Source organism: Arctopsyche grandis, chromosome 6 (assembly GCF_051622035.1).
Source record: "Arctopsyche grandis isolate Sample6627 chromosome 6, ASM5162203v2, whole genome shotgun sequence".
Taxonomy (NCBI): domain Eukaryota; kingdom Metazoa; phylum Arthropoda; class Insecta; order Trichoptera; family Hydropsychidae; genus Arctopsyche; species Arctopsyche grandis.
Genome location: NC_135360.1, coordinates 6,208,740 through 6,226,087, shown reverse-complemented (window position 1 = coordinate 6,226,087; position 17,348 = coordinate 6,208,740). Strand labels below are relative to the sequence as shown.

At 34.2% G+C, this 17,348-nt stretch overlaps 1 protein-coding gene across 2 annotated transcripts; it reads right to left on the bottom strand.

The window, feature by feature from the left end:
• Positions 1–3,353: 3,353 nt before the first annotated feature.
• On the bottom strand, positions 3,354–15,797 carry LOC143913001 (zonadhesin-like). Of its 2 annotated transcripts, none has more exons than XM_077432491.1 (10): positions 15,253–15,797; positions 15,106–15,171; positions 14,454–14,744; positions 10,478–10,669; positions 10,219–10,404; positions 8,241–8,423; positions 7,996–8,166; positions 4,732–4,938; positions 4,444–4,662; positions 3,354–4,372 (listed from the first exon to the last, which is right to left on the bottom strand). In XM_077432491.1, the coding sequence occupies exons 1-10, from the start codon at positions 15,320–15,322 to the stop codon at positions 4,176–4,178; spliced, it is 1,782 nt and encodes a 593-aa protein (XP_077288617.1). In that variant the 5' UTR covers positions 15,323–15,797; the 3' UTR covers positions 3,354–4,175. The 2 variants fall into 2 exon arrangements, with proteins under 2 accessions (XP_077288617.1, XP_077288618.1); XM_077432492.1 differs by having other exon boundaries at positions 15,106–15,168; positions 15,253–15,390.
• Between the last annotated feature and the right edge of the window lie 1,551 nt (positions 15,798–17,348).

Below are 17,348 nucleotides of genomic sequence, written 5' to 3'. Positions count from 1 at the left end.
TGTATTCACCAACTGTATGTATAAAATGTTTGAACAACAACGGATGTACATATTTACGAAATCGATATTTAAATATTTTATTTTTTGTAACTTCCAGATAGAATATTGACACATTCTAATTGTAATACTTTATTTTTGATATAATTTTTTTTTAAACCATAAATTTTATTTAATTTCATACTCGGGTACATACACATGTACAATGTATGAACTTACAGTAGAACCTCGATTATCCGGATTTTGCTGCTTTGAAATGCATACTATAAAATTTCAAAAATAGGACAGAGAAATGAGTTTAGTTGTCTTCAAAATTCGATACTAGAAAGGACGTTCGTTTCTTGAAAATCTGATCGCAATTTAAATATTTATTTTTAATATTACCAATATGTACACGGTTGCAATCGGTCGATGTGCGTTATCGCCTTATCGCGTTCGATATAACATTTATAAATTTTATAAATATATAATAATTATTATAATAAAATTTAAAGTTGCAATAATATAATATAATAAGTGAATATACAACAACAAAATCAAACTGTTGCCGCGCTGTCACCGGCGCGGCGCAGTTTTGCACCCGTTCTGAAAAATGAACACAGATAATCCAGTGCCACTGGCGCAGCAGTACGATCCGTATGATCAACTTACACATATATGCCAACAATATGAAATCAGATGCAAACAATATGAGATAACTATAACCGATTTAAAGAAAAGAATTGAAACAATGGAAAAAAAATCCAGGCCTTCTACATCTATTCTAAATAGGAGCAAAAGTCTTGACAATATGAATAAAGACTACTACACGGATGAAGAAGAACTTGAAAATGAACTTAGCCAAAATGCAGAGAAAAGAAGTAAAAAAAGAAAAATAGATAAAGTATTATCTTCCCCGCAAAATAACCTGAAAGAAACACAAAAACAGCAAACCAATAAACCTAACAAACAACCACTTCCACCACCTATTTATGTGAGCAATGTTATTGACTTCAATAAGTTTAGAGCTCATCTATTATCAACAACAGAAACACCACCCATTCAATGCCAATTTAAATTAATTTCAAATAATAGTATCAAAATCACTACACAAACCGAAGAAGATTATCGCAAAATCAAAAAAACACTAAATGATTTAAAACAACGTGAATGTAAAGACAACGAAAACCCCCTTCACAATCTAGAGTACCACACCTATCAACTCAAGAATGAAAGGTGCTATAGAGTGGTTGTTAGAGGTTTACCGCCATCAACAGACGTTAATGAAATAAAAGATTCTTTCAAAGATAAAGGATATGAAGTGGCCAATGTGGCAAATATTATGAAGAAATTTACAACCGATGGTGAAAGACAAATAAAACATTTCCCACTATTTTTTGTAGACCTGGTGCCAAAAGAAAACTGCAAAGAAGTATATGGTATTAAAGAACTTCTACATTGCAGAGTAACAATTGAACCACCAATGAAAGTAAAAGACATCCCTCAGTGTACAAACTGTCAACAACTTGGGCATACAAAAAAATTTTGCAATCGACAACCTAAATGCGTCAAATGTGCCGCAGACCATCACACAACAAAATGCAACAAGCAGAAAAATGTTCCCCCAACTTGTGCCCTGTGTGGCCAGCAAGGACATCCAGCTAGCTACAGGGGGTGTGAGGTCTATAAAAAAAAGATAAAAGCATCACAACCCAAAAAGGTAACAGTAACACAACGCGTACAACAAAATCAAATTGAAGTTGTTGATAAACAAACAACTGTGGACAAAACATATAGTGAAGCAGCTAAGTCCCAAGCAGACAAAAGCAAACAAGATATCGGGCAGGAAAATAAATCAACTGAACCTACCATCGGTGGCATGATGCAGTTGCTATGTGACTTTCAAACTGAAATAAAACACCAACTCAACTGGCTCATAACCAGAGTGGAAAAAATTGAAAATCAGTGCAAATCACCAAGTAAACATAATAAAAATGACAGATAATTCCCTACGCATATTAACATGGAATGCAAACGGACTCAATCAGAGAGTCCATGAACTTGAAGTGTTTCTAAAGACAAACAACATCGATCTAGCACTAATATCAGAAACACACTTTTCACAAAGAAGTTACATAAAGATAAACGGATACTCGGCTTATTGGACAACACAAAAAAAAAATATATATATTACCAATATTGAAAAGAAAACGTGTTGTATTATCATTAAAAGACAAATTAGATATAATCAATGTTTTAAATGTCTTAGAACTTTTTTTGTCAAATAAAGAAGTCTAAGGGTGTATTATCTGGTCCATTATTGTATGAAAAGTATCCGCGATTTGGCAGCTTCAAAAAGAATAACTAACTTTAAGCAAAAATCCATAATTGAATTTCTTATTAAAGATTAATTTAAAATTGATCTTCATGTTATTATGTACTAGTGGTTTTGCCCGGCTTCGCTCGGTATTTGTAATATAAACCGCTTAAACATGGCTAATCTAATAGTAAACATTTTAATAAATTTATTTGAATAGTTTTATTTTATTTAAATTTATTTGAATGTATTCATTTGTATTTTTTAATAAATTTAACGTCACGGATTCTAACACCCAAACCTTACATAATTACACACATTAAACCTTACAAAGACTCTTTCGAAATTATATATTGAATGTAAATGTAGACAAACAAAAATTGTTCATACTGAATGTACACGTTTTTCCCTTTCAATTGTGATTTTTACGATTATCCGAATTTTTCATTATCTGGAGACTACCTTCATCTCCAATTAGTCCGGATATTCGAGGTTCTACTGTATATGTACATATGTCAGAGAAATGTTATAATAATAGAAGTGCCTTTAGGCGTTACATTGTTGTCAAGTGACGATTGTCCACAGACATTCCTAAATAATTTTGGCATCAGTCGTATTTGATGCTTGGTGCTCGACGTACATATGTCCGATAAAATCTTTTCTAGGCAAGGGCAAAGGGCAAGTGCATCGTTAAAAATTGAACAATGCATTCAAAAACACACAATAAACAACATGGGATACATTTTTATAAATAAATTGATTATTTAAGTAACATATTATTCAATTAAAATCGTAGTTTGACAGTTTTAAAAGTGTCATGGCGATCGCCCGCATTCTACATAACATTTCAGGGGTGGCACCAGAGAAATGTAAAAATTATTTTTAAATAAATGTAAAAACATTTCTCTTGGTGGCGCCGAATACTCAGTTATAACTATAAATTATAATTATAAATATAAATATACTCGATTTTAATTATAATTATTATTATATTAATAACCAATTATTTAAGTTTAATTAATATAAACATCGCTCATTTTATATTATACATATTTTTGTTGAAACTATACATTACAAGTGAATTTTAGAGTTCCCAAGGACAGACAAATACAAAAAAGTGGATAAAAATAATCCACCAACTGAGAAAAGAAACGGATTGGCCACCAACGCCCAACACCACAATATACTCAAATTGTAAATAAATCTATATCAAAATAAAACTGTAATTTCTGAAGTGAATATGTGATGACCCTAATTGTATTCCGTGCGTTTTAGCGTAGTTATGGAGTCGTATCGCGTAATATTGATACAATTTATTTATTCGTAAGGGCACTTCTATTACACTGTTCGACAAATGACAACTTTTTTTTGGTTCAAAGACGAGATTTGACTTTTCTTATAGATATATGCCCAGTAAACACGAATCTGGTAATAAAAAATGTTGATTGGCTCGAGATTCGGAGATATGTGTGTTTTTTAAATCGCGCGATTTTTCTATATCTTGGTGTTGTTCGGTCGACGTCTCAAAATCTGTCAATTTCCTGTTCAAAATTAATTTTCGTGTCGAACAGTGTTATTATAACTACATAGATGTAGGACCGGAAGCGTGCTTTTTCCAGGAAACACGGAAAACTACAAAGCTAGAGAGCATAAAAAAAGTTTCATCATAAAAATGAATAAAGCACGGCGCAAAGTTGGTCCGCTCTTTAATTATAACATTTCTCTGGTATATATAATTCAATTATATCAACAATAATTTCTGTAATAATGCATTGATATAATACATCTTTCATCTTTATTATGTTTCACATATTACATTTTAAAAGGTTCACTACATCTTTCAATGCTTGTAATAACTTGAATATTACATGATAATTTTATCCTAAACATAATTGCAACACTCGGTCTCAGAGACACAAGTTGCATTCGTAGCGGAGATCTTCAAAAACCCAGATTTGCATTGACAACCGAATGGTATCCAAGATCTGTCTTCACATAATTCAAACTTGGGACAGGTACAAGTACCTCCCGGACAAGTGTTGGGTCCGGAAATCAACTCTGCATTAGAATCTTCACAACCTACAAAGAAACACCAGCGTAAATAACAAAGCAATAATATAAAATCGATCTGTACAATAAATACAACTGACAATTTTGTGGCATAACACAAGAGCCACTCTTGTTCCTTAAAAATCCTGGTATGCATCTACATCCTCGACTGCACACTTCTCCTGCATATGATGTTTGTCCAATCAAGAACATTTCACAAGTGTTTTCCTGTGGAGCATACGTCTGTTTGTTATATTCTTCATTCGAACCGCATTTTTGATATCTTGCTGGATCGCTCTTTTGACCGATTACAGGAAGAGCTGAAATAAGACATTCTTAACAATCGGTTCACTCGAAACAAATGGTGGTTTAATCTGAGAATCTATTACATGATCTTTGTTTGTAGTCGCACATTTGAGGAACAACACATTTGCCTTGAGAATTTTTAACAAATCCTCTCTTGCATAAACATTTTCCCTTGAACGTGCATTTGTCTGTATCACAGGAATCGGGACCGTTTCTATTTTCGCATGTTTTCTCGCAATTCAAATTACACTGGTCAAAGTATGCGTTTGGATCGCCATTGCAAGACCGTTCTGGAAACAATATTTAGTTACATAATACATAAAGCATATTTAAGTTAGTAAGTTTTGTTCCTGTTTTCATATTATATCTGCTTATTTCAGTTTTTCAATCAAAATATCAATCCCTCTCCAAAACCAAAAATCAAGATGCCAATATGAAAAAAAAAATAGTAGTAAAGAAAATCCCAAGGCACTAACAATTGAAAAACATTTAACTGGAGTGATTTTAGAAAAATTATCATTTTTATATTTAATCCAACCGATATAAAGCAATCTTCAAAGAGGAGCAATTATACAACATTAGAGATGTAAGGAAATATTACATATATGTACGTATGTATATGAGCCGTTTATTTGAAAGTCGCGTAGGTCTACTTTTTTTCATTTTGAGAAATATTTCGCAAAATATTAAATATAATGTTTTGCGTTTTACAATATTTAAAAATACTGGTAGTATTCTGCATTTCTAAGATTTTGGACATATCGTATTAAAATAAGTGAATTTGTGGATTAAGTCAAATAGCGATGGGAAAATTGGACTGAAAATTGGACACTACCACTTTCAAATATACAGACTCATACATATATCTTTGATATTATATTTTAATTAAAATAAATAAGTCAATATTTGTGACCAAATATTGCTAGTTTATAATGCAAAATTGTAATTTGTTTCCTTTTAATACATATATAATAGAAAAATTATAGTTGTAGATGTCAAAAAAATCAAAATTTTAGTAGCTTTTTAACTAGTTTAAAACAAATTGGTGTTTTCAAAATTTAACATTTTTGATTTACACACATATATATTACTAGCTGTATTACCCGGCTTCGCTCAGTGTTTATAATATAAACCGCTTAAACATGACTAAGCTAATTTAATTAAAAAAAAAAAAAAATTTAAAAATTTAAAAAAAAAATAAAAAAAAAATTTAAAAAAAATAAAAATAAAATAAAAAAAAAAATAAAAAAAAAATCAAAAAAAAATTTTAAAAAATCAAAAAAAAAAACAATTTTTTTTTTTGCCTTCTAGGGCTTCGCCCTCGGCACCCCCCTGAGCCTTTGCCTTCTAGGGCTTCGCCCCTCCACGCCCCATGAGCAATTGCCGTTTAGGGCTTCGCCCCCATGATGAGTTGCCTTTTAGGGCTTCGCCCCTCCGCGCCCCCATGATTCAAAGCCGTCTAGGGCTTCGCCCCCCTTAGTTAATGCCTTTTAGGGCTTCGCCCCCCGCGCCCCCAAGATTAATTGCCGTTTCGGGCTTCGCCCCCCTTAGTTAATGCCTTTTAGGGCTTCGCCCCCCGCGCCCCCAAGATTAATTGCCGTTTCGGGCTTCGCCCCCCTTAGTTAATGCCTTTTAGGGCTTCGCCCCTCCGCACCCCCATGATTAAATGCCGTCTAGGGCTTCGCCCCCCCTAGTTAATGCCTTTTAGGGCTTCGCCCCCCGCGCCCCCAAGATTAATTGCCGTTTAGGGCTTCGCCCCCCTTAGTTAATGCCTTTTAGGGCTTCGCCCCTCCGCGTCCCCATGATTAAATGCCGTCTAAGGCTTCGCCCCCATGATCAGTTGCCTTTTAGGGCTTCGCCCCTCCGCGCCCCCATGATTAATTGCCGTCTAGGGCTTCGCCCCCCTTAGTTAATGCCTATTAGGGCTTGCGCCCCATGAGGCTGGGCCCCCCGGGCCCCCTTCGGGGCCCCACGGGGCTGCGCCCCTTGTGGCGCCCCCTTTTGAGCCCCATGGGGCTGCGCCCCATGAGGCTGGGCCCCCCGGGCCCCCATTCGGGGCCCCACGGGGCTGCGCCCCTTGTGGCGCCCCATGGGGCTGCGCCCCATGAGGCTGGGCCCCCCGGGCCCCCTTCGGGGCCCCACGGGGCCCCACGGGGCTGCGCCCCTTGTGGCGCCCCCTTTTGAGCCCCATGAGGCTGGGCGCCCCCTTTTGAGCCCCATGGGGCTGCGCCCCATGAGGCTGGGCCCCCCGGGCCCCCTTCGGGGCCCCACGGGGCTGCGCCCCTTGTGGCGCCCCCTTTTGAGCCCCATGGGGCTGCGCCCCATGAGGCTGGGGCCCCACGGGGCTGCGCCCCTTGTGGCGCCCCTGGCGGGACCCCATGAAGCTACTCGCCTTGCGCCCCCGCGGGGGTGAATCCATTGAATCGAAAAAAACAAATCGGCGCCCATGGATCGAAAAAAAAAAAAAAAATCGAATCACGTGTTCGATGACGTCACCGATCTACGGACGACGACGACCAAGGATACATACAAAGTCTCTTTCCAAATTATAGATTAGATGTACCTACATTTATGCAGGGCTTTTTTTTGAAAAAAAAAGTTGCCGGATCGCACTTCTTATCAAGTTTTTTTCTTGGAAAAGATTATAATCAAATTATATTATATACAATTAGTTGCCTGTGTGCACTAAATTGTGCACTCGGTAAAATATCGCAATTCGGATCAACGGAATTAATAATTTAATATTTTAATGTTACGAATATGCCGCGTCTCTTTCCACGATATACGATTCCAAGGGGAGACATCAATACATACCTTACACGCACGAACGAACGCACGCACGCATTAGACAATTATTATATACGATATTCGTTTGAATCATAAATAATGCAGAGACAAAAAGGTGCGGGAGTTATTGTGTGCATGTCCGCAATGGTTTCTATAAAAAAAATCTCCCAAAAACGGGAACGGAAACAGGAAAAACGGGAATGAGTGGCATTGCACGGCGAATAATTTAAAATCAGTTCGCAACCTACGTTGTTAGGGTACAATAAACAAACAATTTAATAATTGAAAAAGTATTCGCCGCCTTCTATTGTTTTTTTTAGTCAAGTCAAGTCAAGTTCGCCGCCTGCGGTTTTCCAACAAATGGGAACGGGAACGAGAACGGGAACGGGACCGGGAACGGGAATTGCATGCGTTATTGTGGCATTGCAACGCATGCCGGGTTCAGCTAGTATGTATACTATAAAAACATTGCTCAATGAAAATGGCCGAAGTTTTATCTAGGATCTGGATAAAATATCAAATCAATAGAATTGAGATTCTAAAACGCTAAATGTACTCACGGCCACATTTCGACAGTCTCACACAGTTTCCTTGATAATTTCTAGCGTAACCCAACTTGCAATAGCATCCTTCAGTGCACGGTATTTTCTGGGTGCAATTTTGATCTATCACCCTGTCAGCGACCAAATCACAAGCTCTACATAAATACAACTCATTTTTTCCACACGTAGCTGTCAAAACAAACAAAAAAATCGAATAAATCATAAATCATTCAGAAACAAAAATTAAAGATATTTAAACGTACGACACAATGTTCTTGGCAGGCATACGCCGTCGAATTCTGCGTAACCATCTTTACATCTACAACTTTCGGTTCCGTCGCAGACAATTGGACTAATTACAGTCCAGTCGTTAAGATTAGCACACGTCCGACGTTTTTGTGGAGTACATGTAATTTTTCTAGCATTTGGATCTCCGTTGCAAGACTCTGAAATATATTTTGAAAATTTCAATTTCAAAGTTTACGAACGACTTAAAAAATCTATTATATTTCAATTATTTTATCGAATCTAAATTAACCTAATTTACACAATTTATTTATAACAATGCTGTACTCTTCATATCATACACCGCTGCTGCTATTGTAAACATTTTGTTTGACTCACATGCTTCACGGCAAATCACTTTATATATAATATAATACATATGTATATTTTCTTTTTATATTATAGCAATTGACAAAGAACGATAATTTTTTAAGTTACTACTAATACTAGCCAGAAGTATGGCTCGGTGGTTGCGTTTATGTTTATCACCGAGAGGTGAGCGGGTTTAATCCCGTGCTAATCTTTAGTACTGCTGGTCAGACTTGGATATTTGCGACTCCAAGTCGATCGTTTCTAATCAGAGTTTGCCAATTTATCTGATTTCATTGTTGAAACGGTTCCTACATCAAATTGGCAAAAATCATCCTACCCAAAAATATCTGAATTTGATTTATGTAAAATATGTAAAAAAAATATGTACAACTCTAAATCCATAGATTTCTCTATGGATTAATTAATTTATTAATTGATTGTTAAATAATTAATTTAAAAAGTCTTTTCAATCGAGGTCAACTTACGGGATCGAACCGGGTGACCTCTCGGCGCTAGGCAAAAATCAACCACCGAGCCATGCTACTGGCCATGTACATATGTATGTATTTACATAAATTGAAATTGTATTAATAAATAATAATTGTAAAAATCATATTATATATTGGATAAATTAATGAAGGCTTTATTAGGGCTAGCGAACCTGTGGCACTCGTCCCAAAAGTGGCACATTTGAAAATTTCAATGGCACGCGAACAATTTAACATTTTTTCCAATGGTGTACAAAACCAATTTGTTTTTATCTTATTGTATTTATTTTTTATCTTAATTCTACTATTGAAAATGTATTTAATTAATTAATTGTATTATATTGTTCATATGTAGGTAGGTAGGTAGTTTTTACAATTTTTTTTTCATATTAAACAATTAAATATAAATATATTTAAAATATATTAAAAAAAAAATTGACCATGTACGGATCGAGCACAAGACCGACACATTTTGTTTAATACCAAAAAAGTTTATACCAAACGTCACTTTCGTTGTCAAATGTTGCGCTTTTAGGTTATGTGCAACGGCCGAAGGAAAAGTTTCGTAAAAGTTTATAATTTATTAATCTTAAATCCTAATTATTATAATCTTCTTATGTACTATGTACTGTATGTATAAATAGCCAATAATTCGTCGATACTGTATGTACAAATAGCCAATAATTCGTCGATACTGTATGTACAAATAGTCAACAATCCGTCAATACTGTATGTACAAATAGCCACATCCTATTTCTTCGATTCAAATAAATTTAATAAAAAAACAAATGAATGTTTACTATTAAATTAGCCAGGTTTAAGCTGTTTAAATTACAAAAAACGAGCGAATCCAGGTGAAACCACTGGTACAATAATAAACAAAGTTGAACTATCGTAGAGGTTTCATTAAAATTATATCTTGTCAACTTTGATTTTTCTTTTTTCTTGTGAAGCGCTTGTTTAGACCTCAATAACGGTAAAATACTCCCGAATAAAATACATAAAAACAATATGTACCATATTTTTATTTTATTCTGGACGAGGCTAGCGGATATTTTATGTTCTTAATTCAGCTTTCCAGCTGACTAAGGTTAGTAATCAATACGAATTCACTAATGTAATGTTTTGAATGTTCTGAAAAGTATACAAATCAAACCTGAACAAGAGTGTTTTGGAATGCAAATTCCATTGTGATCTCTGAGGTAGTTAGCCAAGCAAACACAGCCCGGTTTGCAAAACGGATAGTGGCAATAGAGTCGTTTCTTCGGCTGCATGCACGTGTCTTGGCAATTGTTGGCCATGCATTCAGAATATACTTCGTTGTAATCGTTGCAAGTAATATCTAATACGAATCAAATATTTACCAAAAGATACTTCAACATATGCCAATACAGATTGGATGAATTGGTACTAACTGCAGTCTTCGGGTCTCACGCAGTGGCCCCCTTTGATTTCGACAAGACCATGTATACATTTGCATGCACCACCAGGGCTATGAATAAGTGGGTCGCATTTCCAGTTTGGATCTCTGATGTTTTCGCATGTCCTGGCGCAACGGTTTCCATGAGGATCGAACACTCGACCAAGGTCGCCATTGCAAGGAGAATCTGAAATTGGTTTAATTGAAAATTAAAGGAAAGCTTTTCACAATATATGTACAGTTTTTTTCACATCAATGTATCATATACCGGTCTCCGTGACGAGCCAGAATGTAAAATTACAGAATACACAAATATCGGTAGGCAAAGATCGAAAATCGAAAGATCTTAAGTCGAAAGATCAAAAAAAAAAAAGGGTGCATGATAAACGGTACATACTCACGTACATACTCACTTAATTTGCGCGAGCAGGGTACAACAGGAACAAGAGGAACAGGCTTTTCCTCCCGTATCAATATGCGTGCGCAGAATACTGCGTGGGAGGAAAAGCCTGTTCCTCTTGTTCCTGTTGTACCCTGCTCGCGCAAATTAAGTGAGTATGTACGTGAGTATGTACCGTTTACCATGCACCCTTTTTTTTGATCTTTTGACTTAAGATCTTTCGATTTTTGATCTTTGCCTACCGATATTTGTGTTTTCTGTAATTTAACATTCTGGCTCGTCATGTAGACCCATCATATACACATACATACATATGTATGTACATATATAATGCTGCCGAGACTGAATGTGATATTTTCCACCTTAGTGAGCGTAAATTGCAGAAACTGCAGAAAGTGCAGAATAGAGCAATGCGTGCAATTTTGAATGTGAGGAAACGTAAGAATGTTAGAAGTAAGTTAGATGAATTGAAATGGTTGGATATTATGGTCCGTACGCACCAAACCAACGACGATTTTGGGCCAACTTTTAAAACCAGTAGCGTACAAAATATCGAAATAAAAATTAAATTAAAAAATTGAAATTAAATATCAAAATTAAGCTAACGAGCGAGATTGAGCTAAAATTAGATCATCGTTGATGTTTTGAATTGCAAAAATGTTTTGAATTACGACGATATGCATTACAACCAGAGAAATATTATAATTTCTCTGATTACGAGCGAAGAAACCTTGTTATTGTTTCTTATAAGTCATCACGATATACTACTGTGTTTCCCCCTTCGGAAAAATTTAGCCAACGACGATTTTGGGCCAACTTTTAAAACCAGTAGCATACAAAATATCGAAATAAAAATTAAATTAAATATCAAAATTAAGCTAACGAGCGAGATTGAGCTAAAATTAGATCATCGTTGATGTTTTAAATTACAACAATGTTTTGAATTACGACGATACAAATTACAACCAGAGAAATATTATAATTACGAGCGAAAAAAACCTTGTTATTGTTTCTTATAAGTCGTCACGATATACTACTGTGTTTCGCCTTCGATGAAATATTTAACAAAAAAAATGTCGGTGATTTGTCAAAGGGTTTTTTTTTCTTTCTTCGAAATAAAATTAATAATCACACATTATCCGATAAATTTTACCTCTGAGATGGATTTAATTATTTGATATATTTTGACGAGAGAAACAATTGAAGAAATTATCCGATAAAATTTACCTCTGAAATGATTTAATTAATTGATTTATTTCGACGAGAGAAACAATTGAAGACTAAAAAAAATTCGATAGATAGACCGACAACGCTCCGGATTGCGATCATCGCTCGGTCACCAATACTAATACATCAGATATTCTCAGTAACTGCGCATTACGGGGAAGTAAAAATAATAATTCTTTGATTTTTTTTTCGATCTTAGTGCGTATCTTCGTAAGTCAAAACATCTTCGACAAACAAAAGTCGAGGATTACCTGTATGTGATTGTTGATGATCTAATTTTAGGTCAATCTAGAATATTTATTTAAATTGGGCATGTTCTGTTTTAACTTTCAATATTTTATTTTAATTTTAATATATTGATTATAATTTTATTTTGATATTTGAATTTAATTTTAATATAATAATAATATTTTTAATTTTGATATTTAATTTCAATTTTTAAATTTAATTTTTATTTCGATATTTTGTACGCTACTGGTTTTATCCTGCTGGTTAAAACGTTGGACCAAAATCGTCGTTGGTTTGGTCCGTACGCAGCATTAGAAACATTCTTAAATTAAGCAGTTTCAAGAATCTATTACCCAAATATTTTAATAATTACATAGTTAGGAATAGAGATTTACATAATTATAAAACTAGAAAGAGGAATAAATTAATTATAGGCAGAGTAAAAAAAGCAAGAACTGCAGGAGGTGTCTTTCACAGCGGTCTCCGTCACGGGCCTGAATGTGAAACTCCCGAAAACGCAAATATCGGAAGGCAAAGATCGAAAATCGAAAGATCTTAAGTCGAAAGATCAAAAAAAAGGGTGCATGGTAAACGGTACATACTCACTTATTTTGCGCGAGCAGGATACAACAGGAACAATAGGAACAGGCTTTTCCTCCCGTATTAATGTGCGCGCGCAGTTTTATTTAAGTATTAATTTTATTGATAAAAATATATAAATAAAAAAAATATTAAAAGAAATAGTTAAAAAATTCATATACACTGTTATTTTAAGATAATACACCAGCCCCCCCCCCCCTCCCGAATAGAAAGTCATTCCTTACTGGTCAAAAACTTTGCAAAAACTTTACTGGGAAAAGCTGAAATGATGCCACCGAGCTATGCTGCTGGTCATGTACATATGTATTTACATAAATTGAAACTGTATTAATGAACAATCATTGTAAACATCATGTACATAAATATATTGGATACATTAATGAAGGCTTTTTTCATGGGGGGGGGGGGGATGTCGTGAATCTTGATATAAAATACGCCATCGTAAGATCGTAAACCACAGTAAATCATTCTACAAGCAAAGTTCATTATAAATAAAATTTGTCTTATATAAATTTAGCAAAACAAAAAAATCCAAGATTCTATTCAAATATATTGGCAGATGATATTTAAAATAATTAGTTTAAGGGGGTATTCTAGTCTAGAAATTTGAAAAAATCTTTTTTTTTTCATATTTTCAGAGCTTAAACCTCTAAGAATATGTCCTTAAAAGGATTTTTCAAAATTAAAATTATTTTCGGAGATATAGCTGTTTTAGTGAGGTGGCATCTAACCGGCGCGTAACTTTACCCGAAACTTAAGCGCGTTTTTCTCGAAACTACTTTTTTCGAGACGGTTGACATGATATCTCAAGTTCTACTGAACCAATTTACTTGAAATTTGATGTGAGCTTTCTCTATACATTACTCTATAGCACGAACTAAAACTATAACAAAATTTAAATTTTTACTATTATTAAAAAATTCAGGAAGGTAAAAAAACTTGCAGCTGTCTGAAATAAAAATGTCTTTTTATTTGAGACAGCTGCTATTTTGCGAAAAATAGCGGCTTTGACTTTTCTGTAGTTCGGGCGATAGCAGCATTTGTTTTAATTAAGAATTAATTTGTTTTTTTGATATCAGATTACTAGGAGGGTTGCAATCGTATCAACCAGGGCGCGCCATTTTTTTGAGACCCATCACATCAACCTGTAACTTTTTGAATTTTGAATTTTTTCCTTTGATTTTTTTGTGTATTCTTCAAACATTAATGAATATTTGGTTATAATGGCTTGTAAAAATATTTATAGTTTTTTTTTTATTGAAAAAATACCTACAATTCATGCCTCTAGACTAGAATACCCCCTTAAAGTTTTCACAATTTCTAAAACAATAGCAGTTACATGCTAATAGTTTAATAGGAAAATAACGATTTGACTCTAATATAAAATGTAGAATTAATGAATAGGCATAAAATTAAATAATCAAATTATGCAGAAACCTTGATAATAATTCTATTTTAAATGAAAATTTCAAGTTATTAATAGTTGAATTGTTTCTGCCCATTCGTTGACACTTACCGCACTTATCTTCAGGCACACAGACTCCATGAAAGTTTCTAAGGTATCCAGGCTTGCATATGCATCCTGGCACACACAGACATTCAGGATCTAATTCTCGGATTGAGCACGACTTCCTGCAATTTTCACACTTGGACGGAACCTCATTTGGTGGACAAAATTGAGTAGCAGACAAATTGATAGACTCAATAAACTGATCTATTGCTGATTTCGGTGGAAGCGTGGTAATTTCTGATGGCGTTGAATTGGGAATTTCATGTGGAAAACAATCGGAATGTAATTGTAGATGATCTAAAACAAATAAAAAAAACAGGTAATTGATCACCGATGTATGTAAATTGTATTATAGTATACATATTGACATATATGCTATGTGATATTGATAATATTATATGAGCCGTTATATTTGAAAGTAGCTTATTGTCTAGTTTTAAGTTCCAAAAACACGTACATATGTTCGACTTAATTCACTAATTGTTATCACTTCTTTTGATTCGATATGTCCAGTGTCTCGAAAAAGTAGAATAAATGTTTAATATTACAGGCCATCAGTATTTTTGATATTGTTAAACATTGAAATATTTCTCCATATGAAGAAAAGTGGGTTTTTGCCACTTTAAAATATAACGGCTCATATAATTATTTGTACCACCTTCTTTTCCTGAAGTGGAAACGGAAATGAGTTCTGGTGTTGAACTGGTAGTTACAGGTGGATCTTCTAAAACAAAATTGGGTTATTGGAACACCGAAGTTATTATATTTATTATATATAAGATTGTTATATTATATTTTATAACACCTTCTACATCTGCCGATACGAATGCGATGGCGATTGCCAAACAGAAAAATACATTTTGGAAGTTACCCATCGTGAGCAAGTTGTTTTGTAGGAATGAAACACTTATAAGATTATCCAGCAGGTGTTGTTTTTGTGCTCTGGATTGATGAATGTATTTATTTAGATGTGAAAAGACTTCACAATGTTTATTTTTAACAGAGAATGTTTGATCTACTGCAATTGAATACACAATAAATAACAAGTAGTTTCAGTTTGTGTAGTTTCAGTTTGTGCATATGCAAAATAAGAAGTATTTTATTGAACATTATAAATGATCTAATTTTGCCCAATTATGGGAATTAGCACAGAAATATAGCATGCATGTAGCATTTGAATTTAATGTGTTTGTATATGTATAAGTAATTTTGAGTGTTGACTTTATTTCTGTTGAAAGTCCGTCACGCTAAAAATTTTGCCAACATTTCCAACTAGAATTATGTAGAAATCTAATAGAAAACAGGTATAAAAATTAAAGCCAATCCAAACAAACCCTAGATCACTACTCTAGATATCTACCGCCGAGAATTTCAAGTTTTGTAAAGGTTGGTTTAGACTCTCTAATATACCTTGCAACAATTTAAAATAAACAAAATAAGTCTATTAATGAATGTATTTTTCCAAAACTATTCCATCTTCTTCATGCTCGTTAAAATGTAATGCTCGCAAAGTAAATGTCAAGTCACAGTCTAAAATACTCACTAGTTTTTCATCGGAAAATTCTACTATGGCTATAAATTCAGAAATTCCGGTGTAAACCAGTCTTTATAAAAGTTGACAAATGAATGACACCGATTTCACTATCCATGTTCATTGCATTTTTTTTCAATGCTACCTGGTAAGGCTGAGCGGGTAGTATTCTTTTTTACTTTGTACATGGTCAAAATACAACGCCTATCTGCGTTTTTCAGGCCCATGGACTTGTTGGTAAAACGCCGATCGGCGTTGGTCAGCATTCAAAGGCTAAAGAAAACAAGATAACTAATTTCACATATGTTTTGACTTAAATGATGAAAAAATTTTCAAATACACACACGATATACACATAATGATTTCATATTTTGTACATAGACATATGTACACATATATATATATATATATATATATATATATATATATATATATATATATATATATATATATATATTCTCTATTTTATATACATACATATTGTTACGTATACTAAAAAGAGCCGCCGGTTAGTTGCAATCGGATTAGGCCGGGTAGCATCCCAGAGACCGTGCGACCGTTATAATTGGTTTCGAGGATTATCTGCAAACTAAGTGCAAGTAAGCTAAACAATGGCGTAGTAGCGGCACTCGGTCCCGTGGAGTTGTGACCGATACCTTGGTACCGTGGGACTGAATGTCGTGGGAATACATACAGTACGTGACCATCACAATAGGTAAAAAAAATTAGACGTCGAAGATGTCCTGAGAGATCTATCCCTTATAAGGCGATACCAAGACATTCCGGACTGAGCACTGCCAGTGCGTGTATCTCCTTAATCATCAATAAATGCTGTGAAACGACTTTGGCCTTTTACTTGGATCCTCCACCCACCCCTACGCAACAATATATAATATATTTTCTGCAAGAATATTTTATTTGATGAGGGAATGTGTTTGCTCGTGTGCAAGTTGAATAAACAACACAACATAATTTATGCATTATTCAATGAGAAAATAAAACAGATAAAGTAATAAATTGACGTAAACATTTCAATAATCTAAATTTGACATTTTGAAAGAGTATATACATACATGTGTACATACATAAATATATACACAACAAAGTAACATATGGGTTGAATTATAATATGTATTCAATAATTTACTTATTTTTCACATTATAGTTGCCCCAATTTAAATAATCAATATTTTTTGAAATAAACAAAATTCCAAAAATTATTTAACATTTTCAATAAACAAAATAAAAAAATGGATACATTTTATTGTGATTTTAAATTAAATTTAGGCTTAAGCTTCCAGATTATTAATTAGTGACTGACAGATAGCACTTCAACCTCAAATATTAATACTTTTATATTTTGCGCTTAT

Bases quoted from the DNA above. Each gene is read 5' to 3' on its own strand.
- LOC143913001 (XM_077432491.1), bottom strand. From the start codon at position 15,322: ATGGGTAACTTCCAAAATGTATTTTTCTGTTTGGCAATCGCCATCGCA. The intron at 15,172-15,252 runs GTGTTATAAAAT...ATTTTGTTTTAG, and splicing joins CGTATCGGCAGATGTAGAAG to AAGATCCACCTGTAACTACC. The intron at 4,663-4,731 runs GTAATAGATTCT...GTCTTATTTCAG, and splicing joins CGACTACAAACAAAGATCAT to CTCTTCCTGTAATCGGTCAA.